Source organism: Spermophilus citellus, assembly GCF_964194105.1.
Source record: "Spermophilus citellus genome assembly, chromosome: 4".
NCBI lineage: Eukaryota > Metazoa > Chordata > Mammalia > Rodentia > Sciuridae > Spermophilus > Spermophilus citellus.
The window spans coordinates 107,772,728-107,799,187 of NC_138185.1; the positions used below are offsets into that span (position 1 = coordinate 107,772,728).

At 53.6% G+C, this 26,460-nt stretch overlaps 1 protein-coding gene across 2 annotated transcripts; it reads right to left on the minus strand.

Annotated features, from left to right (window-relative positions):
* Positions 1-1,167: 1,167 nt before the first annotated feature.
* LOXL1 (lysyl oxidase like 1) lies at positions 1,168-25,715 on the minus strand. Of its 2 annotated transcripts, XM_081293177.1 has the most exons (7): positions 24,228-25,715; positions 9,377-9,485; positions 6,336-6,473; positions 5,717-5,873; positions 5,274-5,369; positions 3,619-3,734; positions 1,168-1,484 (listed from the first exon to the last, which is right to left on the minus strand). In XM_081293177.1, exons 1-7 carry the CDS (start codon positions 25,387-25,389, stop codon positions 1,478-1,480), a joined length of 1,785 nt encoding a protein of 594 aa, XP_081149303.1. In that variant the 5' UTR covers positions 25,390-25,715; the 3' UTR covers positions 1,168-1,477. The 2 variants fall into 2 exon arrangements, with proteins under 2 accessions (XP_081149303.1, XP_081149304.1); XM_081293178.1 differs by lacking the exon at positions 5,274-5,369.
* Positions 25,716-26,460: the final 745 nt, after the last annotated feature.

Consider the following 26,460-nt stretch of genomic DNA (forward strand, 5'->3'; position numbering starts at 1 on the left):
CTTGGTTGGGGAAAAGCGGGGTGTAGCCATGCCTCTCTCCCCATCAGAGGACCTACTTCCAGGACCCCTGAGGCAAGGATAGTGTCAGAGCCCGGAACAGAATCTCCTTAGGGGATCTAAGTCCAAAGAGGCTAGTCTGAGGGTTGAGGGCCAGCACCTGGAGCTCACCCAGGGCCTCCCTACAGCAGCAGCCATTGGCTTTTCATAGCAGCATGTGAGCCAGGCAGGAGAGCATTTCCATTTTATTGATGGGGAAACTGAGGTCCAGAGGTAAATAGCATGTCTGGCCAAAGTCATAACCAGAATTAGTCTGGATTCCAGAGACCTGGTTCTTGGCCCAAGTCTCTTTCCCTTTCTCACTAGCATTCCTCAGGTGGGAAGAAAGAGACCTGGCAGAAGGCAGGGGGTGCAGAGAAGTTCTGAGGGATGGTGGGAAAGGAAGGAAGAGGGGCTGAACCCTCCTTTTTCTTCTTCCAGACCCAGCCCAGTGTTTAGGACTTCTGGGATGTTGCTAAGGCAAGAGAGCTTGCTTCGACTCTCTCCATCTCCCAATTCCACCTTCCTTGACTCTAGGACCCCCTCGTTGCCTTTGCTCAATGCTACACCCTCTGCCTCCTTTCTAGAAGGAGGCCTCCTTTCATGTGATGGCTCCCCCAGGCCTCTCAGGTACCATCTCCCTAGGTGTGGCATATACCCAGTCCCCATGTGGTTGTGTGAGTACCCTGGGGGCAGGAACTGTGATTCTCCTGTGTGTGCCCCAGCACCGTGCCTGACATTCAGCAGCTGGGCAAATACAAGGGAGCAAGTAGCTGGTGGGAAGAGTGATCATAAGAGGGTGCTCATGGGAAGGAGGCTGCAGGCTGCGGGGACGTGCAGATGAAGGGGTGGGCATCACAGCAGGGCCCGGGGGTTGCAGCCACCCAAAACCTGCTGGGGCCCTCACCCAGTGGGATGGGGTCCTTTTTCAGGGAAGTGGAGTTGGCCTTGGGCTAAACTCACAGGGTCTCCACCATGGCTTGACACCCTCAGACTCTGGGCACCTGACAGGTTGGTGGCTGGTCTTTCCACATTTTGCAAGAGGAAGGATGAAGCCTGAGGAGAGCCCCGGAGCCAACCCAGTGGTGGCCATCCTGACCAGCAAGCCACATGCAGAGCCCCAGAGTAGAAAAACCTTGTTTTATTCAGCCCCAACCTGGGCAATCTTGCTCTGTGGTATGGCCAAGATATAAAAAATAAAAACCAACAACTGGCAAAACAATGTTGTAGAGAAGAGTTAGGTACAAAATAGGGCCTGGCATCCAGAATCCCTGTGGTTTGGTCCACGTTTGCTCCCTGAGGCCGGCAGGGAGGGATGCCCCTGGCATCTAGCTGCCCCGCCTGTTGGTTGGGGGACTGGGCTCCTCCTCCGTGAGAGGCTGCCTGGGGAGCAGGGTCTGCTTTGGAAGGGGAGAGGTTGTCTGTCTGTCCCTCTCGGAGATCAGGATCTAGAGTAAGAAAGAGAGCAGGTCAATGGTGGCTGCAATGTGGAGCCCCCAGGCCTCCCCAGCTGGGGCTTTCCTTCCACACTCCAGACCCCTTGAGGAGAGCTCCTGAGGCGCAGGCTCCCTCAGGAATTTGGGTTCAGGGAAAAGGGGCTAAGTCCTCAGCCCAGGTCTAAAAGAAGAGGTTTCGTGGATTCCCACCCACCCAGGGCCCAGGGTCAGTATGCCCCCCACCCTCACCCCAAGTCCAGATTGTTTTCTAGGCTGCGTCAGTAGAGCTGCTACTGTCTGGAAATACTTTTTGGCTTGTTTTTTCTAACTTAGCCCTTAAAAAAAAAAAAAAAAAGCCTTCTTTTTCCTCTTCAGAAACATGATGGGAACCCACAGGCGTCAGTCCCTTGGCCTTTCTGGGAATGCTCCATCCGGCTTCCTGTGCAGGCTGGCCCAGCAGCCGCCTGTGGTCAGGGTCACGGGGACGCTCTAATAAGACCTGGGCCTTTCCAAGCACTTATGTAAAGAGGCTTCAGAAGGAAGGGCCCCGGCCTCTTCAGCCCGCAGGCTCCCCTAGGAACAGAAGGGAGGCCCGGCTGCTTCTCTGTCTGCCTTCTGAGGGCCTCCTAGGTGCTCAAGGTACTTCTGGGACATGGGACACTGCCCCAAAACCCCTAGAGGGAGAAGCAGGCTCCCTGTCCACCTTAGCCCTCAACAGCCTTCCTTCCTTCCAAGTTCCCTAGAGTTACTTCCCAGAAACCCTCTACCACAGGTTGCCCCAAAGGCTGAATGGCTGATTGAGGTAGGCCTGGGGAGCAGGAAGGTGCTGGAAACTCAGGCAAAAAACAAAACAAAACAAAACAAACAAACAAACAAACAAACAAAAAAACCAACTGCTAGAGCTGAAGCAGGTGTCAGTGATTTCAAACACCCTGTGTGCCCTGGGTAATTGTGACCTGATCCTACTCATGAGGAACTCAATCTCCTTATTGAATTAGCGGCTGCTATTTCCGTTTTTAATATTCATGGTGTGGTGTGTGTGTGTGTGGCAACGGGGTGGAGGTGGGAGGTCGTAAACAGGTTAGAGGTAGCAGCCAAGGGTGAAAGAGCTATTTCTAAATGAACTCTGACCTAGGCCACACAGACTGAACCCTGACCCTGGTGACATACTGAGCCTTGACCCTGGTCACAGATTAAACCCTGATCCTAGTCACATGCTGATTTCTGACCCTAGTCACACACTGAGCCTTGACCCTGGTCACAGACAATCCACAGGCTTAACCTTTCATACCTACCTTCCATTAATGAGCATACACTTTTGGGGCAAAATGTTTCTCTGGGCCTTGGAATCTCCATCACCTGTCCCTATTTGATGGACTAAAGCTCAAATTTCCAGGGCTACTTTTTTTTTTTTTTCCAATGGACAAACTGCTTTGATCTGATCAATTAAATTCCCATGGAAGGGGTGGGGTTCTTTGTGAGCTTGTAAGCAGGGGGTCCCTCTGCCAAGTGCTTCCTGTGAGGAGAGACACTGAGGACCCTGCTCAGCAGTCAGGTGACAAAGCCTAGGCCCAGATTTTATTAACTTCCTCCACAGTGGGCCTTAGGGACAGACAATGGTCCATTCTAACCAGAATTACTTCTAATCTGGGCCTGTGTGATGGTCACAGCTGCCATTAATTGAGTGCTACAATGTGCTGGACTCCTGAACATGCAGATGTCAGGCCTGTAAGTCATCATCCCAAGCTTATGCCAGAGGTATCTGTTTATCCTTAAGAAAAGTAGCTCAGAGGGGAAAGGTGAATTATCCAATATCACAGAGGGGAGAAGTCACAGAATTCTCTGCATGAGATCACATAGTCATGCCCTTGCACTGAACCTCTCTTCCTTCTGCTGGTTTCCACTTGAAAAATCTTAGGGAGCCACATCACTGGGCCCTAGATCAGCACTCCACAGATGGAGCCCCACCATAAACACTCAGCTTGGGACTGGCTTGGTCTAGGCTCTTCCTGCTGGGCCCAGCTGTAGCTGTGTTCAGTGACCCCCCCTCCCCCAAGTACAGGTGTCTTAGGAATTTCATGTGGCTCTGCCTGTTCCCCAGGCAGGAAAGTGGCTGGGGTAGGAAGGATGCTGGGTAAGCACGTACTGAACAATTTTGCAGTTTGTTGTAGAAACATAGCGCCCTGTGTAGTGGATGTTGCATCTCACCACATTGTTGGTGAAGTCAGACTCCAAAACAATGTACTTTGGGTTCACGTGCACCTGGAGAGGAGAAAGAGAGAGAAAGAAACTTAATCAAGGAGGCTGCCCTTCACCTGTTCACCAGAGAAAATGGTGGAGAGGCAGGCTGACAGATAGACATGGAGGTGACAGAGGGAGACAGGGAGATGAAGAAAGACTACTAGAGACCAAGAGACGGGGAGAAGGAGGTACCTAGAATGACATGGAGAGGAAAGAGGCAGCTGGAAGACCAAGAAAACATTATCCAATCTCCTTTCTTATCAGAAGATGGGAAGCTTCCCCAGAGCCAGAACCTGGACCAGGTGTACCCTGCACAGGGCCTTTGGGGTCAGAGAGGCCAGGGCCTACCTCAGAGAATGCAGTAACGAGGGGCTGAACAGTCAGTGTCTCCAAGGCTCACAGTCAATCATTGCGCATCCTTATCCAGATAACCCATGGTGGGGGCAGTCTGATGCCAGGTGGCATCTCCTGCCTTGGAGCCCAAGGAACCTGATATTCATTGAGATGATGGTCTGGGCATGACTTGTAATTTTTGTCTGGAAAGGAGCTACTGGGACATAACACTGACAGGTTGGATTAATCGGGGTAGGGACCTGCATTATTTGCAGAACAATGAAGAACATACAGTAGTGTTATTTTAAACCCTAGCATGCTCCTTATGGCCAGGAACTGAGTATTGCTATGGGGTCTGTATGCCCAGCATAAGAATGAACTCAGGTCTTCACTCATGTTTGATGAGAAGCTGAAGGAGGGATGGAGAAGAATACCCTGACATTCCCAGCCCAGGGAGAGGCCTGGCAGGGTCATGCGTATGGAGCCCATTGTGAGGAGTTCAGATGGGGCTGCAGTGAATTGCTTCTGGCTCTTGCTTTCTGGATGCAGCCTCTCTCCCAGTCTGTCTTTCTGCAGGGAAAGACACCTCCTGCAAGCCTGAACTCCACTGCCTCCCTGCACTGAACTTCTGCATGGAGTGGGTCCAAGAGAACTGGCAGAGTGATCCCCAGCCTCGCTTAGTATCTGCACAGAGTAGGGTGAGACGGGGCTTCCCCAGGTGAGGCCTTGACGGAGTGGCCCTGCACAGCCTTTATGGATGTACCAAGTTGGGCTGTGTGTCCTGAGCATGCTTTTCTACTTGTCCCCCCAGCTAAGGGAAGGGGTGATGGAGTGAGTGACATCCTTCTCTGGAGCTGGAGGGGCTGCCTCTGGAAGGGCCTCTTGGTCACAGGAGCCCTCTCATCTCTTGCCCAGGTTGAATAAAGCCTGCCCAGCCAGCAGACAGGGGGTATATCGTTGGCACTTTGTCACTCTGAGGGGATGGTGTCATCATTTTCCTAGCATCACTGAAGCTGGGCTGAAGGTTCCTTGGGGTCTTCAGAGAAAGCGATGCTTTAGGTGTCTGCCTGAGACCTAAACCCTCAGATGGGAAGTATAAAACCTCAGGTGGTGGCCCAGATGGTGACTGCTTGGCAGCTGGGGAAGAGGGAACATGTCTGGGAGTTGAAGTTGGGCACTGGGCATGGCCATCAGGTTGGAGGGAATGTAGGAGACCACAAGGCTCACCTTGAGGATGTAGTTCCCAGGCTGCACATCGGTTATGTCAATCCATTGGCAGTCGATGTCCGCATTATAGGTATCATAGCAGCCTGGGCTCAGGCCCTGGAAAAAGGGACCAGAGGAGAGGCTGTGGTGCTCATCCCTCTGAGCCACCACATACCCACATGCAACAGTCAGGAGCCTCCTTCCTCTAGCTTCTCCCCGGACCCTGGTCCATGGTGGGTCTGCCCTTTAACCTGAGGTCACTGGATGGATGGACACAGAGAAGACAGAGCTACAATAGACACAGAGAGGAATGAAATGGAGTGGGGAGGATGCTTGGCAGGGATGGGTGGAGGAATGGATGAAAAGACAGACACGGCAGACATTCTGTGGCCACTGGATGGATGGTTAGAAAGACAGCCCGATCCCTGTGTTCCCATGCCACCACCCAGCTGCCCTAGCCCAACCTGTGTGTGAGAGGTGCACGCATAGCGCTTGAGGTTTCCAAAGTCGCAGGTGCTGTCCTCCAGGCAGAAGCTGGCCTTGTGGCCCTCAGCCACCTTCTTGCCCGTGGCTGCGTCCAGCAGGTCATAGTGGCTGAATTCGTCCATGCTGTGGTAGTGTCTGGGGGCAGGGGAAAGGAGGAGAGGAAAGAGGTCTAGTCTTCCTGGATCTCCCAACCCGTCCCCTTGGGAGATGGGTCAGATGACATGTTGTGATGCAGTCTCCTGACCCGTCTGGGCTCTTCTGTGCCCCTGAATCCCACTCTGGTGCTCTCCACCTAGCCATATAATGCTGCCTCAAGATTCCTCACTTCCTTTTTAGGCTCCTTCCTGTACTGACTTCCACTGGGCAAGGCCCTGTATTCTAGACATTTCCATCCCTTACCAAGACCAATCATTCTATGGCCATCTTCCAGCCTAGTCTGGCTAAGGCTCCTCAGAGAAACTCGCCCAGTGATCGATTCTTGGCAGGAAACACCACGGTGAAGGGGGTGTACCTCCAGTGGGCACCTGCATAGAGCTCAGGTACCAAGGCCCCTGGCCCAGAGGAGGTGGAAGAGGCAGGTAAATCCTGCTCACTCACTGGTGGCAGCTGTGCCACTCCCAGGTATGCCGCGGCCGGTTGGGGAGGAAGTCTGCTGTGCCCTGGTTCTTCACGCGCTGGGGGAAGCGCAGCAGCACCCGCAGGTCATAGTCGGTGGCCTCAGGGGCATAGGCTGTGCTGTGGGAACAAGTGGAGAGACAGGAGTGGGCCTGGGGCATAGGGACACCAAAACCAGAATGGCTGCATCAGGCCCTGCCCCCAGCCCTTGGCCACTAGTCCTCCAGGGCGACCTCCAGCCTCTGAAAATCCTAGCATCTGATCCTGAACTACAGAGAGGCCCTGGCCTCTTCCTTTCTCCCAACTCCACAAAGGCCTGGCTCTCTCCTCCTGTCTGGCCTCCGCTGTGTGGCTGGAAGCTGCCCATGGGGTCTTACTAAAGTGACATTGGCCTAGCAATGAGCCTCTGAGGGTTCCTCATGCTTGTAGGTGACTCAGCTGGGGACAGCCCCTGGGGCCATTTAGAAATAAGCAACCCTACCCAGGAGATTCTTATAAGTCTTCCCTCCTCTGGACAGAGCCCTAACCCGTGACCCAAGAATATGCTGTCTCCAGTATGAGCCTAAAAATCAGGCTTGAGCTCCTCGGATCAAATTCTTTGCACTTTCCGCTTCCGTGTGTTGTCCTACTCCCACACACCCAGCTCCCTCTTTCTCCAGTTCACCCTTTGCCCATGCTCATCATTCGGCCTAGAACTACAATGTACACCCAGCCCCCTAGGCCCACCTCAAGTCCCCTGCTCCCAGAAGTCTGCCATGATTGCCACACTTAGAGGAATCTGGACCGCCCCTGAGGTCCCACCTGCAGCACACCCTCCTGCCACATGCATGCTGTGCTGGTTTAGGGGTAACCAGGCTACCTCTCCTTGATGGCATGGCTTCACGGCCAGCAACCTGCCCTTTTCCCTTCAGGGAACATGGGTCTGGCACACACTGCCTGCTCACAATTCACTTGCTACTCCAAATTCCCAATGGAGGCAGGCTTTGTAGGAAGAGGAGAGAGGGCAGCAGTGAGAGGAGACGCACACATGCATGCATGCACACATCCACACGCACGCGCACACACATGCACATGGGGGCAGTAGGAACAAGAAGGTGGGCCGCCAGCTCCCCTCCCTGCAGCTGACTGCTGACAGCTGTCCTAGCTGGCCTCAGGGGCGCTTCCCTGGCAATCACTAAGGTCTGGGTTGTAAGGCCAGAGGCGAGAGGTGGCCAGTTGTAGGGATTAGCTCTCTCTGAGAGTATGTCTGGACAGCAGGCAACTCAGACTCCGTCTGCCAGGATGTAAGGCCCTCGGCCTTGTCTGGGGGAGGCTTGGAATCCATCTGCGTCTGGGTTGAAACAAAACATCCTCCTTCTCTGTGTTCAGTTAAATCCTGCCCTTCTGTTCAGCTCAGCACATCGTGGGAAACCATCAGGATCTAGGTTCTAGGCCCAGCTTGGCTGCAAGCTCACAGCGAGACTTGGAGCACATCCCTCTCCTGCTCTGGGTCCGGCCTGCAGTACGACCTGGCCCAAGTCTACAGCCTACACCGCAGACAATCTTGGAGGGCCTGTCTGCTTCAGGGCTCCATCTCTGCAGTATTTTCTGGGTCTGTAACCCTGCTCCCAGCCTCCCTGCAAAACCTCCTTGCTCTGACCTTGCCAGCCCCAGCCTGGGAACCATGTGTCCCAGCTCTCACCCTGCTCCTGCTGCCACAGGGGCATAGGCAAGGGGACACACTCTCCAGCTAGACCAGGAGGTCCCTCAGGACAGAAGGCAGGCTACCTCTTCCTTCCTGTCTGGGAGCTCAGGTCTGGGCACCTGGGGTACTCCCTGAAGGTTGGCTTTGACTAAAACCCTTCTGAACTGCAGGAGCGGCCACCGAGGCCATGAGTTCCTCATCACTGAGGGGACTGACAGCAGGAACATTATGCCCTCTTCCCTAGGACAACTGAATGAAAAAGACAAGACCTGAATGGGCAGGCTGACTGTGTGGTCCTGGGACCAGGGCCAGTTTGATGTGAGTCTGTGATAAGAAACTTTCACCAGAATGTAAATCAACCACACCACTAATCACTCTGGTTAGTTCATCTGACACTTTTCTTTTTCTTTTTTATGCAAGTCTTTCTCAATGAAGAAAGCAATAAACTGAGTTATGTTCTGGGGCAAGCTCTTTATCCTGTCACAGACGGGTAACAGTTTGTGATCAGCCACTCTGAGCGTCAGTGAACTAGAAGTTCTAGAAATGAGATAATGTTGAGATTCCAAAGGATTTCCTAGATAGTAAAAAGCAAAGGGAGAGTTCAACTGTCAAAGTGAGTAATTCAAGGAAAACAGGTGCTTTCAACATGGATGTCAACAAAAACAATCTTTAGTTTTTAGCAGAGGAGATGCCCCCAAACACATGGTTGAGCAGAACATGAACCATTAATGTAGACACAAGTTTTGTAGGAGGCAGAATCACCCTTGAATAAAGCAGAGTGGGCCAAGCTCACTGCCTGGGCTTGTGTGAACTGGATTCCTTTCCTTCTCTTAGTACAACACATAACAGGCCTCTGTCCTTTGCCCCTGCTGTGACCAAGCAGAGACAGCCTGGGCCAACCATAGGACACAAGTGTCCTCTGTGGACATGCTCCATAATCCTGCATTCCTTCTTGCAGGCCTGTCCGCTCTACGGGACTTTCCTGATCCTGTGTGAGCACAGAAACTTGGCTGTCCTTAAGGAGCCTTCCCATTGGGCAGCTCAGATCTGAATGGTTTAGTTGCTTTCATTGTACCTCGTTTTCCAGATGGGTCAACACACACAGCAAAAGCAAAGTTCTTTGTATAGTGATGCACAGGCAGGTTGGCTGTCTGCTCATACCCTTCCCTGCCTGAATTCTTGCAGCAGGTAAGGCTCACAAATAAAGATGGCAAGGTCACTAGAGGCTAGGGCACTTGGTCAGGGTCATGAGTCTTGCAGGCAGCCTTGTGTGAGTACTGGTTCTGGGTGATTCCCAGGGACTGTCCCGAGGCTCGACACTTCCTCTTTGTCTCCTTACCTGGCCAGACACTTCTCTTCTGCAGCACAGCGCAGGGAGTAGAGGTGGGCTCTCTGCACGTAAGTGGATGCCTGCACATAGTTGGGGTCCGGAACCAAGTCGGGGAGACCTGGAGTAGGCAGTGGGAGAGAGGGAGGAGGGAGGCATTGAGAAGGTCAGGCTGTCCACTGCTAATGCCCAGGGACCTACCCCACCCCAACCACCTGTTGCCATTCTCCCTGGGCAGAGGATCCTGGGTCCAGAAGGTGGGTCTGAGAATTTGGGCAGCAGGAGGTCACCCCTAGAGCTCTGTGTTGTGAGAGCCACTGAGATCTCCTGGAAGAACTGGGACACAGACAAGAACTGGGAGGCAGGGTGGAATTTGGAGTGTTAGAAAGGGAAAAGGTGTTCTTGGCAGGGACGATGGCCTGGCATGAGCAAAGGCCTGGAGGCAGGACTGAATCAACCAAGTAATTTCCTGACAGAAGCACTCCTTCCATGTCCTTATTCCCCAGGCCTCGGACACCAGCCCCCAAATACCCTCTGCTTCTCTCACCTTTGCAGCCAGCTTCCTTTGTGAACCACCAGAACAGCCCTGGGCTTCTGGCCCAGAGTGAGCCCCAGAAGGCTTAGGGCCAGAGCCAGGTGGATATTGGCTGGCAGCAGGTGGTGGGCAGGAAGGGACGGGTGGGAAGGAGAACAGTTCCCCAGAGCAAGCTGCTGACCAGGCGGGATTCTGAGCCACTCCAAGATGCTTCCCTTCTGGCATGGCCCCTGTTCCTGTCTCCCCTCACCTGCTACTACTCCTGGCCATCAGTCCCCCAGACCTGCCCACACCCTCCCCTGTCTGCAACATCTGGCTTCCAACTGAAGGAGGCCCCAGCTCCCTCCCTGTTCCAGCCCTTGTGACCACTCCTTCCTCAGGCTGTGCCAGAGCCAAGGGTCTGTGCTTCCTGCCCTGGCCCCCTCCACCTCCCCTGCCGTGCATGGATTAGTCCCAGTTAATCCAGTTATTATTAGGAACAAGTAGAAACCAAACTCAGGTGTCCAGACCCCATCTGGCAGTGGAATACAGAATGGTCTCTCTCTCTCTCTCTCTCTCTCTTTTCCTGTCCTGGGGTTGAATCCAGAGCCCTGCAAATGCTGGGAAAGGGCTCTACCACTAAGTTACATCCCAGTCCTTTTAAAATTTTTATTTTGAGACAGGGTCTCACTCAATTGTTCAGGCTGGCTTTAAAATTCTCTTGCCTCAGTCTCCTGAGTTGCTGGGATCACAGGTGGGCACCACTGTGCCCAGATAGAAAAAATGATCTTTTGATTTGTTTTTGGTACTGGGGATTGAACTCAGGGGCACTCAACCATTGAGCCACATTCTCAGCCCTTTTTATATTTTATTTAGAGACAGGGTCTTGCTAAGTTGCTTAGAGCCTCGCTAAGTTGCTGAGGCTGACTTTGAGCTCACAATCCTCCTGCCTCAGCATCCTGAGCTGCTGGGATTACAGGCGTACACCACCGTGCCTGATGATAAAACGATCTTAATGTTGGGAGGGATGGGTGGAGGCAGGTGGTCAGTGGGTTACTCCCAGAGCCATGCACTCTATTCCAGTTTGGCCACTGGCTTAAAAGGGAATGATCCTGGTACTTCCAAGTCCCTTTTCTCAGGCCTCAGGGACTCTGTCGGACTAGTGATGACAAGAGGCTGTAAGTCCTTCTTGGTTTCTTTGAGCTCTCTGCCCTTGGGCTTGAAATGGAAGGAGAGACCAGAAAGGGGATTTTAGCATGTGGGGGGCTCTCAGTCCTCCTTCTTGCTGTCAAAACCCTCCCATCAGCTCAGGCTCAGACATTAAGGCCAAGGAAGAGAAGTCCTCTAAGCCTTTGACAGAGGTGTTTACCTGCGTGTACACAAACCCTGGGCTCCCAGACCCTAGCCCTGCTCTCCCTGGGGCCTGGGCCTCCTGGGGGAGCCCGAGCTAGGCAGCCAGGGTGATCTCACCTACTTGGAATGGAGAGGAAACTTGGAGTACAGGGTGGGTGAGGATGAGGTGGCTCCTGGCTATTGGGGGACCTCTTGGCTAGTCTAGGTCCCATTACTCGAGCCCCCTGGAATGTTTGCAGTCATTTCCCAAGGGATCCTCCTCAGGCTCTCAAACCAGCTGGGAGCTGGTTCTTACCCTCTGGTTCCTGGAAGCTTCTGGAGGAAGGGTGAGAGGGAGAGGGACGGTCCCCTTCTCTATTGTCCAGTGCCTCAGCAATAGACAGGGGTGGGGCAACTTGTGCTGGAGCCTCATGGGACCCAGCATTCAGCACCAGACAGTCTGCCGCCCCCACCCCAGGCCCGGTTTCAATAAATACTGCACAGATGGCTCCGCAAAGCTTTTCTGGCCTGACCCTTCCTCCCCAGGCCGTTTCATAAGCTGGCTCTGCAATCTGAGGGTGTTGGGAGAGACACAGTGAGAGGCCACCAGGGGTACTTGGGGCCTGTGATATCAGTTTCTGACGATGGTCATAGGCTAAACCCTGACTGTGGCCACACATGGAGCCCTGCCCCTGGTCCCACACCAAGGCCTGACCCTGGAGATACAACTGGGCCTTAAATCTGGCCACACACTGAGACCTGGCATCTACCAACAACTCTGAACGTCAGTCTTACTATCCCCCGTCTCTGTCCACGGATCCTGGGCTAACGCTCTGTATTTTTAAAAAAGAAGAAGAAAGAAAATGAAAAAACGAAACAAAACCTTAAAAAGGAATTTGCTTTAACATCTTCTGTCCTTTCTTATTAAACCAGAGTGGGTGGATTTGTTGTAGGGGCCACAGCTGTCGGGGAGGGGCGCTTGCACAGTACTACATGTGGGGATTTGGGGGAGAGACCAAGGACAGGGATGCTGGCCACAGTCTGAGCCCTAACCCTGGCCATAGATGGTCATCTTCTTCCTCCCACTGTTGGGCAAACACAGGCTCAAGCAGAGGCCTCCTGCTCCAGGAAGTCTTCCCTGATTGGCAGTGACAGTCCAGGCCATACACATTTGTCCTCTCACTACCCATGGTATTGATCTATAATTAGATGTAATCATATTCACCCACGTCTCCTCCCCTCCAGACTGAGGGCTCCCTGAGGGCAGGGCCTCAGTGACAATTCACAGTGCTCAGGAACTCTGGCTTTGGGTATTACTGAGTGACCTGAGTCCCCTTCGCCTGTCAGGCAAGCTTCTTTAGTGATTAGGCTCCCTATGTTACTGTTCTAGGCATCCATAAGTGTGCTCCACCTGTAACCTCAAGATACCAGGGTACATGATGTTTTGGGAAATGTAGATGAAACAGGCTCAGAGAGGGCAATGAATTTGCCCACAGTCACCCAGTCAGTCAGGGCAGCCCCAGGAGGAGATCCTAGGTCCTGACTCACTCCCAGGACTCCACTTATTCTTTCCATAAAAATGAACATCTTTAAAGGTATAAGCTATACACAGTCAAATACACAGGTTTTAGGAGCACAGTTGGTAAGTTCTAGCAGATGTTTATGCTGTGTACTCACTATCCCTAAAAAGCTAGGGATTGCCACCACCATCTCTATTGTTCTTTTCCAGGGAAACCCTCCCTCTCTGCCACCCAAGGCCATCATTGATCTGCTTTCTAATGACCATATATTTTTCTAGTATCTAAACAAAATTACTCTAACCATTATCTGATCATTTTCTTTCTGGCCACCACCAGGTCCTACTGTGATGCCCTCCCCTAAATCCCCACATCACCCCTGTCATACCCTCATTTCCCTGGGAATTCAGGCTGAGTGCCCCCACCTCATCCTCTGATTCCCTGCTGAGGTCCCAGGGAACAACAGGCCCCCTCCCTCTGCTGGTATGTTTTTCCAGGAGGGAACAATGCCTCCTTCTCCCTGCCATTCTCCCAAGGGACATTCAGTCAGCAGCCAGGCCTGCGGGCTTGGGCTTGGGCGTGAGGTGGGGGGGCGGGGTTGATGTTGGAAGGGGATGAGGGAAGGCTTGAGTGGCGCTGGTAGGCATAGGGCTGGGGGGAGCAGTCTGCTGTTGCTGGCTTGTGGGGACAACCACACCCTCCAGGCAGGATGGTCAATATGAAGTTGTAATCAGACTGTGTGATCAACCCTCATTCCAAGAAATGCACATTTTAAAGAAAAATCCTGTGGAGTTGGGGGGCTTTGCTTGCTCCAAACAGTGGAGGATCATCAGTCATCGCGGTATAATTTTGAGGAGGAGCTGGGATGACTTTTCCAGCATACACAGAGTCATCCAACCCTCTGGCCTGGAACAGGAGACTGTAGAACTGTGGGTTTTGGGGAGATCTTTTCCCTGAGACTCCTGTATTTATAAATGTAGAGAATTGAGTTAGTCATAGTTCTCAGTTCAGAGCAAACTAAGCAGAATACATGGTCCACTCATGTAAGGCTTCCCTCTCATCTTATTTTAGCCTTGACCCTCACCCTGACTCTCAGACATGCCCCTGAACACTGGTGGCTACATATGGATCTGTGGTGCATTTGAGATGGGCATGCATTTTTTTTTTTTTTTGAGAGGGGCGACTGGGAATTGAACTCAGGGGCCCTCAACCACTGAGCCACATCCCCAGTCCTTTTTTTGCATTTTATTTAGAGACAGGGTCTCACTGGATTGCTTAGCAAATTGCTTTTGCTGAGACTGTCTTTGAAATCTTGATCCTCCTGCCTCAGCCTCCAAAGCCATTGGGATTATAGGCGTGCACCACCATGCCCAGCTCAGATGGGCATGCATTTTTAAAGTCTATAAATGAGTCTCACAGAGCTCATGCTTTCTTGATTTTGCAGTCAATGTAAACTTTTGAGGCCTTTCAAGAAGGTTTGTGGCCTGTCATTGCTAAACAGGAGCCCACAGGGTGCCTCTCCATATTCCATCTAGTCAGTGTCCTGGAGGGACACCCAGGTGGCCTTTGACCCCCTGTTCTGCACTCAGGCTGAAGCAGCGAGCGGCTTGGCATGTGCCTCCTGGGCTGGTGAGGACAGATATCACTCTCTTCTTAACCCTGGGTCACCATCAGCCTTGCTCAGCTTCCTTCCAAGCTCCCAGAACCACTGGTGGGGCAGGGTCAGATTGTCCAAAGGCTGGGAGATGGCCTAGCTCAAGCTCCCCAGGGAGGCCCTGGTTACCATCACCCAGAAGGGAGATTGAGCCTGGCTCTTACCTTCCTCTGTTGTAGACTTTCCATGTGGCCCTGGACTGACAGGTCCCTTCCTAGGCCTCTCTTCTGCGCACCTGCATTTTATCCACTTCTGATTGCCCCCTCCCCCATTTGTAGCCTGGAGCCCTGTGCTGGCCTCTCCTGGGCACTCTTTCCCAGAAGGAATGTGTTGGCCATAGGAATTCATGCTGCCCACAGCCTGGGCCAGAATGGTGGGGACACTGGGTCAGAGGGCAGCAAAGCTGCTTGGGATAGCCAAAGCCAGGTTGTTCTGCTGGGGAGGGGCAGGATATGAGATGATTGGCTCCCAAGGCCATTCTGCAGGCAGCGAGCCACGGGTATGGGGGACATCATCTGACCCTGGTGGGCACAGGCGGTGAAGACTACTAGCCAAGGGAAAAGGCCCAGCACTCTGCATTCCAGCTCTGACCCTGGAGCTTCCTCTGCAGGCCACCCAGGGTCCAGTGGGAGGACACACCATAGTGACTCTTAGGGCCAATGTGTACAGGACAAACCCACCCTGCCGTTCTGCCCAGGCTGGGCCTGGCACTGCTGGCCGTCTCCCGTGACAGCCCTGTGAGCCTATGGGCAGCATCTATCAGTGTCTTCCCTGGCAGGTTCCAGTAGGGGCCCAAGACTCCAGAGGCAAGTTCACTCCCTTGTTCTGCCTATGTCCAATCTTTCTGTTGCCAAATTCCCTTACTCTTAGGCCAGTTTCCCTATCTGGATGACGGGGAGATTGGACTAACTGGCCTTTGAGCACAGGTTGGATGGATCCATAAACACTTGGTGATTAAAATATTTTTTCGGAGCTATTCAGTCCATTCCCTAGCCTTGGGCAAGAGCCAGGGACCTCTCATGACCTCCACAGACCATACTTCACCAGTCAGGAAATTCTCCCACTGTCTGACCTAAATCCTTCCTGCTTCATTAGAAATCTGTTCCCTCCTGCTTGGAGGGGAGGGCCCTGTGGCTACAAGCCTGTCACTGCCCACGCCTCACCTGCTTCCCTCTTGACTTCCCCTTTTCTGTGGGTTCAATCAACCTCCTCTCTGAAATCTGTCTTCACTTGGCCTCCTGCTCCCCAGGAGCAGATCACGGGACGGGGAATGCAAAGGAGCCCTAATCTCTTGAGCCCAGGGCTGGAGGATAAACAAAGTCCAGCAGGAACCCATCAGTCAGTCGGTTGTGAAATATGTGCTGAGCGGGATGTTTTGGCTAGCGCCGCCAGACTCCAGAGGAGCCCCTAGGTGGGGGAAAGCAGCAAGCTCTGCGGAGTACAGCACTGAATAAAGATGAGCCAGAAGAGGGCCTGTAGGGCAGAGCTGGCAGCCCTGAAACCTCGGAAATGATCATCTAATAATCGAAACACTGAGTTGTCCACATCAGCCCAGGGGTGCCACACCTTCCTGGGAGAATCCACTTTGTTCCATCGTGAAGGGGCAATCCCTACCTGGGCCCAAGGGTTATGATGGCTACAAAGTCAGACCTAGAGCCTTTAATGGCTCCCAACTGCCTACAGAATCAAGTCTGGATGTTTCAGGGTGGTAGCTAGATCTGCTGTGGTCTGGTCTCTACTTGGCCTGCCAGACTCTTAACCCTAAGGATTGGGAGGCAGCTCCTTAGCCTGGTCCTTAGCACTGTGCCATGGTCCAGGATTTCCCTGCTACACAACACACACACATACACACACACACACACACACTCATGCACGCACGCACGCGCACGCATGCACTCACACTCTCTTTTATGCTGCAAAACTAAAGCCCACCTGGTCAGTCTTGGCCTCCCCTCGTCTACCACCCTCCACCTTCTTACTTGTCTCCCACCCCCCCACTGACTGGGAGACATCAGCAGCAGTGACGACCCTGCCCCTGTGTGTAGCATGGCCACCCAGTGAAGGGGAGAGGTATGTGTTCAATTGAAAGAACTGCCAGGGAAGCAGGCTGGGCCAAGCGAGAGGAGTGACCCCCTTGGATGCTCAGCACCTCCTCTGGCAGGAACCTGCTGCCACCTCTTTGCACACCTCACTCAAATCTCTTCCCAGTGTGACCCAGCCCCTGCCCTCTAGCCCTCCTGTCCCTCACTTCCCCGGATGCTTCATTCAGTCCCCTCAGGTTCCCTCCCTGTCCCTGGAGGCTTTTCTCAGTGATCTGAAAATTTCACCTTTCTTACAAAACCAGTTCCATCCACAGTCTTCCCATCTCAGCTACTGTCATCCTTCCAGCAGCACAGACCATAAACCATTGTGCTTTCCCTGGCCCTTCTCTTTCTGTCACTACCCACATCAACCCATCAGGAAATTCCATAAGCTCCATCTCCAAAATATATCCTAAATCTGGCCTCCCAGCACCCCCATGGTTCCCACTCTGCATGGGCCTCCGGGGTAGCTGCTCTCAATCTCTCTGCCTGACTCCTGACTGCCCACTCCCAGCATAGCAGTTGGACCCCTATTTAAATGCCACTGCCCAGCTCAAATTCTGCAGCGATTTCCTGGGGCACAGAGAATAAAAGCTAAAATCCTCACAGTGACCCCCTTGAACCCGTCTCCTTTTATTCCCCTAATTCTATTCCACTCTGTCCTAAGCAGACTGAAACACACTTGGAAACCCACAGAATTTCTGCCTCAGGGCCTCTGCAGTGGAGATTCGCATCTCTGGAGTACTCTTCCTGCAGATAGCTGCACAGCTCACTCATATGTCTCCTTTAAGTCTTTGCTCAGATGTCACTCTGACCACCTGGGCAACCTGCCCCTTCCGCCTACTCTGATCTTCTTACCTACCTCCATGGCATCTATCATCTTCTATCACTCATTTATGTATGTTTACACATAAAAATACAGATCTGTAAGAGCAAGAATTTTGTCTTTTTTCACTAATGAATACCCAGCTCTAAAGCAGTACCCAGAGCACAGGGAGGAACTAAAAAATATTTATTGAATGGCTTATTAATACATGATATATGGATTATTGATATTGACATATGCCCTCTCAGCCAGACAAGAGCCCCTGAGGTCAGGGGTAGGGGTGGGTGGCACTGCCCTTTGTGCATACCCAACTGCCAGCCTGGTCCCACAGGTACACAGCAGGAACTGGGAGCTGGACACAATGAAGGGCTTGGGTCACTCTGCATCCCAGGAGCCTGAACTCTTCTTGCTAGTGGGTTCAGACCTTGGCAAGGGCAGGGATGGGCCTGGGGCACCTCTGAATCCCCTACACCCAGGTACCACCCTCAAGGACTGGTACCTGTATGAAAGCACACGCCTGAACCCCCAAAGGGTCTGGTGACATGTAAGTCAGGCTTCACTCTCAGACAGAGGCTGCAATTGATTCCCAAAGTCCTTTTTTTTTTTTTTTTTAGAGAGAGTGAGAGAGGGGGGAGAGAGAGAGAGAGAGAGAGAGAGAGAGAGAGAGAGAGAGAGAGAGAGAGAGAATTTTTAATATTTATTTTTTAGTTCTCGGTGGACACAACATCTTTGTTGGTATGTGGTGCTGAGGATCGAACCCGGGTCGCAAGCACGCCAGGCGAGCGCGCTACCACTTAAGCCACATCCCCAGCCCCAAAGTCCTTTCTTTTGAAAAAGGATTTGCTCTGGGTTTGGAAAACCCATGTTTCCAGTTGGCCCACAGTAGGGAGAAGGGCGGGCTGTCTCCCAAAGTTTTGATGGCAAAGGCCTCCATCCCTTCCTGCCCTGACATTCTGAGCCCCTCCCCCAACATTTCCAGGTGTTTGTGAAATGCTCAGTTTCTGGGGTGCCCATAACCAATGAGGAGAAAGATCCAGGCCCCACCCTCACTCGGTAATCCAGACTGCACACCCGAAGGCCCCTCTGTCCAGCTGCCTGTGGTGAGGAGGTGGTGAGGTCAGGGCCAGGGGAGGGAACAAGTCTGAGCCTCTCCTTCCAGCCCCCACCTCCCAGCCCTGCTGTTCCACAGGAATGCAGGGCACAGGAATTGGAAGCAGGTGTGGGCTGCCTAAGCCGACCTCCGCCTCCTCTCTGTTCTCTTCCTCTCCTGCCCATTGGAGCCATCACCCTGGGGAGATTTCCATGTGTTCTTGGCTTGGAAAAGAAGTAGGGTGGATTCCGGCTGGGAGCTTTGGGGGAGGGTGCTCCTTCTGATACCAGAGGACCGTGTAAGATGGGGATCCCTGGGGTCAGGAGAGAGGAAGGAGTGGGGACAAAAGGCCAGAACTCCCTAGCCAAGTCCAGCAGGATCCTGGTGCCAGCAAAGGCACTAATGACTTCCCACACTGTCTCCCCACCATGACTGGGAGGGAGATATGTGTGAACTCGAAGGAAAAATCTGAATTTTGGTGGGGGGGAATATAAGAGGGACTATGATGAACAGAGACAGGTGACTCAAGATGTAAAATACTCTTTCTTGAGGGGCAGAGCAGAGGGAGAGCGGGGTCGTTAGGTCCAAGCTTGACCACTCCTAGCCTTGTGACCTTGGGTGAGTTCCTTAGCCTCTCTGAGCCTGGTTCCTCATCTGTAAAGTGGGGATGATAATACTAGCTATTTCACAAGGTGGTTGAGGGGATTAGATGAGAACAAGAGAATAAATACTTGGCACAGTGTCTGTCCCATAAATGGCAGATGCTACTGTTATTTTTATTATTTAAAGTAGGAGCTGTCTCCTCCCATAGGAATGGGCCAGGCTGAGGCCAGGGGAGGTGCCTTATAAGTGGTTGATGAAAGAGGAGACAGAAAGTCTGACTAGAGGCCTCCTAAAGAGGCTGCTCAGGACACTGTTGTTTGTTCAGACCCCCAGACCCCCCCCTCTCTCCACCGCTCCCTTGTCAACTTTCTCAACCCAAAGGTTACATTTCTTTCTGAAGAAGCAACTGAGACCACTTCAGGGAAGGAAGGAGGGATGCGAGCTGTGACTCTGGCTCCAGGGAAAAGCACTTAAGCTCTTAGGGCCTCAGTTTTCTCACCTGCAAAATGGGGATGCTGGCAGTACCTTTCTTCTAGGGCTGTTATAAGGACTCCAACTATAGAGCTCCAAGAACAGTGAGAGGGCTTGGAAAGCCCCGTGGAAGTGTTTGCTAAACACATTTTGGAGCCTAGAGTGAGGATGCCAAGGCCTCACTCCAACCCACACTGAGGAGGGACTGTTCACCCCCCCAGTTTTTCATGTCCACTGTCCCATCTCACCCTGTTATAACCATGCCCAGAATATAGTAGCCAAATATCTACTGACAAGGAATACATGACCAAATGAATGAGGGAATAAACGAAATGTGCCAGATAAGCAATAATACACAGAAACAAAATTTAAATGGTGCATGGTTAAGACAGCCAGATGGAGAGTCATGCAGACTCCAACCCTGTTTTTCTCTGTTAAAAAGCAGCAAATGAGGGTTGGGATTGTGGCTTAGCGATACAGTGCTCGCCTAGCATGTATGAGGCACTGGGTTTGATCCTCAGCACCACATAAAAAATAAATAAATAAAATAAAGGTATTGTGTCCAAGTACAACTAAAAAAAATTAAATTAAAAAAAAAAATTGGGCAAGGGAGCCCATTACCTTAGCTACAGAATGGGCCAAACAGCAGTACCTGGTATGGACCTGGGAATTAGAGGAGAAATGTTTAAGAAGTTAAGTCAACCGGAGCGGAATTCTCTCCCTGGATGCAGAGAGAGCTGAGGTGCAGAGAGGGTCCCAGCTCACACCCGGCCTTGCTTGGCAGGCTGAGCCTGATGTCCTCCTGGGTCATCTCAGTGCAATGCAGAGAGTAGGCTTGGGCTCTCTGAATTCCAGCTTAGCTACACCCCACTGAGTCACCTCCTTAGGCCTCAGTCTTCTTTACCAGGAGCACTAGAATCTCCACATCACTAGGGGTTTGTGGGGATGAATGAAATCACACATTTAAGCCACTAAGCTCAGTAGGTGCTCTTCAGCAAATGGCCAAATTGTTACTATTTGTACCTTAGTGCTCTAACTCTAGGAATTTTTTGAGTGGAGGCCTGTTCTGTCCTTCCCTGAATCTATTCCAAGCCTTGTGGAGGAGGAGGTAGGTGACCCAGAGAGGCAGACAGGCCCAAGTGAGCTAGGGGGTCCAGCAGTGGGAGTAGGGGTAGAGATTCAGGGCTGCTCTCAGGGACAGAGGGTCCCAGTTCGGCCTCTTGGGCACAGAACACTGGACAGAGAAAGGGGGTTATCTAGAAGCACCCTCAGGTATGGATAGGGAAACGTGGCATGTGAGCCCAGGAGCAGTACAGTCCCCATGTGTGTTACAGAGACCTCTGAGAGGAAGGAGAAGCAAAGGAAAGGAAGGAGATGCCTACACTGAGGTATTGAGATCTTGTCCTCAGGGTCCTAGGGAGCCACAGAATCTTCTTGAGCAGGGGAGTAAACTGGTCAGCACTACAAGGGTTTATGTACCCTACATATAGGGTGGTCTGAAGAGAGAGAGGTTGAGACCAGGGGAGCAGGAAGGAGGCAGCTACGATTCCCTCCTGGCCTCTGACTGGCCAGGTGAGGACAGGGTGGAGGACACATGCTAGGCAAGGCCAGCACAGCCATCACAGATGGCCTGGAAGGTCACCTGGAGCAGCCTGCTCTGTGCTCTTTTCACAGGATTGCTGGAGCTGGTGAGTGAGGCCAGGTAGAAAGGGGAGGCTCTTGAGGAGAGCTGTAGTCTTGTGGGGCTCATCTCAGCACCAAGACCCCCAGCTCAGAGAAACTGAGGTGGGGGGAGGCAGGAGCTGGGAGAGGATGTTGGGAAAGGAGGGCCTGACAGCAGCAGAGTGCGAGGCCACGTGTGAGCCGGCTCCGTGCACGTTACACAGTGGGCCTGGGAAGCAGTCGGCCACCCTCCAGTCCTCTCTGTGAGAATGTGCTCTGAGAGCTGGCTCTGGATGTGACCCTCTCAGAGCCTCTGTTTTCTCCTTTCATTCTTTCCAGCTACAAGTTTCAGAGTTGGAGACGATGGTACTGTAGGAAGCCCTGGGTAGCCCCAGCACCAAGTGGGAAGGAAGAGGGTACAGGCGCCCAAGGCAGAAACAGGCGCAGGACAGCCACTTGGAAACCCACCCGCCCATGGAGGGACGTGGGCGATGCTCACATGTGTTTGGTGTTGTGAGGACACATCCACGCCCACACACACACACAGTCTGCCAGCGCCGGGCCTCAGACCCCTGGGTGTGTGGCCAGGAGGAATGAAGTCAGTCTCAGAGAATCCGCCCTGGGCTCCCACACCAGGCCTGGGGGTCTGATCTCAAGTACAAGGCTTGGACTTCTTTGGGTTGGGATTTTCCACAGTCTCAGCCTAGTAGGGTGGGGAGGGAAGAACCAATGATGGGGGAGACTAATGTTCCTACACTGGCTTCTTTGAGGGCCCCAGACTAGCTTGTATCCCCCCATCTCATTTTCTCCATGATTAGGGGAGGGATCATTCTCTGAGAAGTCCTCCCTGAGCCCCAGCCTCTGACTGGGGAGGCCCCTCCTCCAGATTCCCATAGTCCCTTGCTCCTGGTGCTCACCAAATCACAGCAACAAGCCACTTCTCTGCTATGCTTCCCCCAGGACAGGGCCTGGATTTGATGCATCTCGGCCTGCTCAACTTGACACCTAGGACACTGCCTTCAGGGGAGAAATGTCTTTGACCCCCAAAAAACTGTGGAGCTCAGGAGTAGTGGCCAGAGGCCCTGCTCAGTACCCATCCCACCACTTCAGACATGGCCTTGTCCTGCCCAATCCTCCTTTGAACAAACTGACTTCCTTAAGAACCCATAGGCCAAGGAGGGGCCCTAGAAAACATATTGGCTTGAAGCCCAGATGCCTAGTCCCAGGCCTGGCTCTGCCTGTGTTGTGGCATTTGAGGCCTCAATTATCCCCTCTATCCAGAGTTGGGACCATTCTGGCTGAGCCTCACACTGAAGTCTTGAATTCTAAGAAAAGTTGTCACAAAGATTGAGCACCTGATAGGTCAACATCTCCTCTAAGGTGCTCTTGGAGCAGTTGGTGCATAGCTGTAATATAGCCTGCTGCAGGATGCTTCAAGTTTCTGGTAACACCCAGGAGGGGTGGATGTACCCTTCAACACATTACATAAGGGCCCCTCATCTTATTCTGAGCTTCCGCAGTTCTCAAAGTGGGATTCAGCAACCAACTCATGTGCTGCACCTTGGATGTATGAGAAAGGGCACAACCTGGGAGATACTTCTCTCCCCTAGCTTTGGGCTCCACCGGCGCCCTTGGCAGCAGCCCTTCACTGAGGCCATCTTGACTGGAGACTGAGCATCACTCCCATGCTGATAGGGGCTGAGGAGTGGAGACTGAGGCCAGCACTAGCACCAGCACCTTGGGTCATGTATGGTTCAGCAACTGTGATGGGGAGCAAAGAATCATAGGCAGAGGGCACTGACAGCAGCCTGAAAGAGGCAGGGCAGAGTGGACTGAATGTGCATCAAGGACTGAGCAGAAAACTTGGACCAAAGAGCTGAAACCTAGGGAGAGAAGTAGCAAGGGGATACCAGGACAGTGAGGATGGGCTCATGGCCATCCAGCCCTATCCAGACCCACCAGTCGGCCCTAGTCCAGACTGCTAAGAGAACTGTGGAGTCTGTCCATCTGACACAGGAAGACTGGTTCCACCCCTGTGACCTTGTGTACAGCAAAATGGCTTGGCCTTTCCAAGAATAGGCCACATCTTCACTCCCTCTCCCCACAAAGCCTCAGGGTGGCCTCTTTACAGTTGCCTCCTGGGACCTTTCCCTAGGGCTGGGACTAGGGTAAGGCTAGTGTGGCCCTGACCTAGGCTACAAAATTTAAGTGGGCACCAAAACAAAAACCCAAACAAAAAACCTCAGTAATAAAGATAAGTGATATTTAATATATTTTTTTTCCAAAAAATCAAAATCAGTGCACAAAATCTGTGAACAAATATCCAAATAAAGACAGGACCCAAGTTGATTTTTGAATTTGCCTCAGGCACCCTAGGGCACCATTATTGATTCTATTTAAAATTTGGATACACTTGTTCATGGTGTATTTGGGAGCATTGTTTTTTTCTTTAAAAAACAAAAACAAAAAAACCCTCGAATTATTACTTATCTCAATTTCGAAGTTTTTTGGTGTCTCCTTAAATTTCGTGCCCAGGTCAGTGCCTCGGTGGCCTCTCCAGCATAAATCTCACACACTCCCCACCAGGGGTCTCTCAGTCATCTAGTCTGAATTCCTGCCTGGGGCAAAAACTTTCTCAGATCAGCTTAGCTGGGGCAAGCTCGTGCATGCCCAGTGATAGGGAAACCGCACAACTAACGCCTTTCTGCTGAAGAGATGGCACAGGGGCATCTCCAGGAATGGAAGGAGGTACCCCGATTGGAATGAGAAAGAGTCAGGAAAAAAGGCTTCTTCCCTTTGTCCTCAGATGATCCAAGCTAGGTCTGAAAGGGGCCTCCTCCCAAAACCTGGGTAGTGCTTCCACCCTTATCTCCAAAGCCTCGGTTGGAGCCCAGGCCTGCCTGGCTAAGTCCTGACACTGATTGATGATGCCCGGCTGTTAGGCCGGAGGTGAAGCACCACGGGGTTGCGCACTGGGGCTAGGTGTGGTGCGGGGTTCATACTTAGCAGCGCAGGGGAGGCCTCTGGAGAGGGATGGGGAAGGGGTCTGGGCGCCTGGAGTCATGAGGTCGGGCAGCCGAGCCTTAGGCCGCGGGCGCGGGTACTGTACTCACCACGACCGTTCTGGTTAGGTCTGTACACGCTGCCCACGCTGAGGCGGCCCTGCTGTGCGCCGTTCCGCTCCCCACCCGGCGGGGGCGCGTCGGAGCTGCGCACGGGCAGGTAGGGCGGCTCCAGTACGCGGAAGGGTGGCTGCGGCTCCACCGCACGCGGCGGGACATAGGCCTCGGGTGGCACATTGGAGTAGGGTGGATACCAGCCGAGGCGGGGGTCGCCGCCATAGGCCCCACCGCCGCCCGGGCTCTGCGCCGCATCGGGGCTGGGGTCGGGGTAGGCCTGCTCGAAGCCCGCAGTGCCCTCATTGTTGTACAGGCTGTGCGAGTAGCGGCGGTCCAGGCCGTCGGGGGGCTGCGGCTGTGGTTGCGGCTGCGGTGCGTAGGGCCTCTCCAGAGCCGGGTAGAAGCCCTGGGCCGGATACTCCGGCTGCTCTTCGCCGCCGCCTCCGTACTCCTCGTAGCGCGCTCGGGGCTGGAAGGGGTAAATGACCCCCGCCGAGGCCACAGCTGCTGCCCCTGCACCCATGCCACCGCCCGCACTGCGGTAGTACACGTAGCCCTGGTCGTAGGTCCGCGACGCGGGGTCGTAGTTCTCGTACTGGCTGACGAAGGGCGCTTGCGGGTAGGGGAACTGCTGCGGATAAGAGGACGGCTGGCGGTAGGTGGTGGCGAAGGCCGAGGCCGAGACCGAGGAGGCGGAGCCCCCGTGCCGTTGCTGGGAGACGGAGGTGCGGGCCCGGGCCATGCCGGTGCTGTCCCCGACGGCCACTTCGCGCCAGTTGTCGGGCACCTGTCCGAAACCGAATGGGTGCCGAGCTTGGCCGCGCACAGTGTCCGAGCCCACGCGCCCAGGCAGGGGCAGAGAGGGCGCCTGCCGACGCCGGAGGCCCCCCTGGCTGCGCCGCTGCGGGGCCTGGGGTGCGCCAGCCAGCAGCACCCGGGAGCTACTCTCCGCGCGCTGAGGCCCGGCAGGCACGTACTCTGAACCCGAGTTGAGCAGGCTGTACACCTGCCCGTTGTTCTCCCACTGAATCAGCTGCCGCCAGCGCCCAGGGTCCGAACCCTGCCCCGGCTGTGCCTGCTGCCCATGCACCAAGACGCACAGGCAGGCGCCCCACACTACGGCCCCCAGCTGCCAGCCGGCTCGGACCAGAGCCATGGTGGCCCCTCAGCAGAGGCCGGGTAGACAGAGAGGCTCTCAGGAGTGGCCCCTTGTGCGTACTTCTCTTCCCACGGCCTCGAGGATAGGACGGTTCCTTGCCTGCCCCAGCTCTAGCTTTGTCCATCCTGGCCTTGTCCCGAGCGGGACGACTCCTCCGATGACACCATTTCGAGGCCAAGAGGTCAGGGCAGGGCAGGGGCGGTGCCCAGGGCTGCACGAGGCTCTCCGCAGGGCACGGGCGAGCAGGACCGCCTGGGGGCCTTACATGGCCAACCCCACACTGGCTGGCCGCTGGGCTGGCGCTTTCCCACTCTGAATGAATAAGCAACAGGCTGGGAGCGACGGGAGGTTTCGGGAGCCTGGTCCGCCTGCTGGGGCCTCCTCCGCGGGGCCCTATGGCCCGCCGGGTTTTAGCTATGTGGCCTGTCCCACAGCTGCAGTACTCCCCCGGTCCACTGAGCCAAGCCGCAGACCTGCCTCTGAGGAAGGGAGTGAGGCAGAGAGTGGGATTAGGGGCAGGCGCCCTCTGGGGACTCAGGCCTGGTAAGTGGGTCTCTGACAGGCAGGAAGGGACTGGGTGTCAGCCCTGCCCTGCCTGTTCCTCTCTGCTTTGGACATGGCATCCATGTTCTCAACCGTACCTAATGGTTTTGCCTTTCTCCAGGATTCCTGGGTTCCCTTTTCCCTTGTTCTCCAGAATCACTGCCAGGAGACACCCTTCTTGTTGATGGATCTCCTTGGGGAGATGCTGAACAGGATCCACCCTCTAATTCTGGACCCCTGGTGCACCTTTTTCCTTGGGCCTGGGTATAAAGGTGATGGAGCTTCAACTTTTCCTTCTTGGCACACCTTCCAGCCTTATTCTTTCACTCTGTAGGATGGGGTGTATCCCTGTGCTCAATAGGGCTTGTGAACTCATGGAAGAGACCAACTCTTGCACACTCTGAGTGGTTTCTGTCTTGCTTCTCTTGATTCTGTATGGCCTGAGAATAATCTGAGTGTACACATGAGTAAAATGAAACCCAGCGGCTGTCTCTGCTATGGGATGGGGTCTTGATGAGGCAGAGA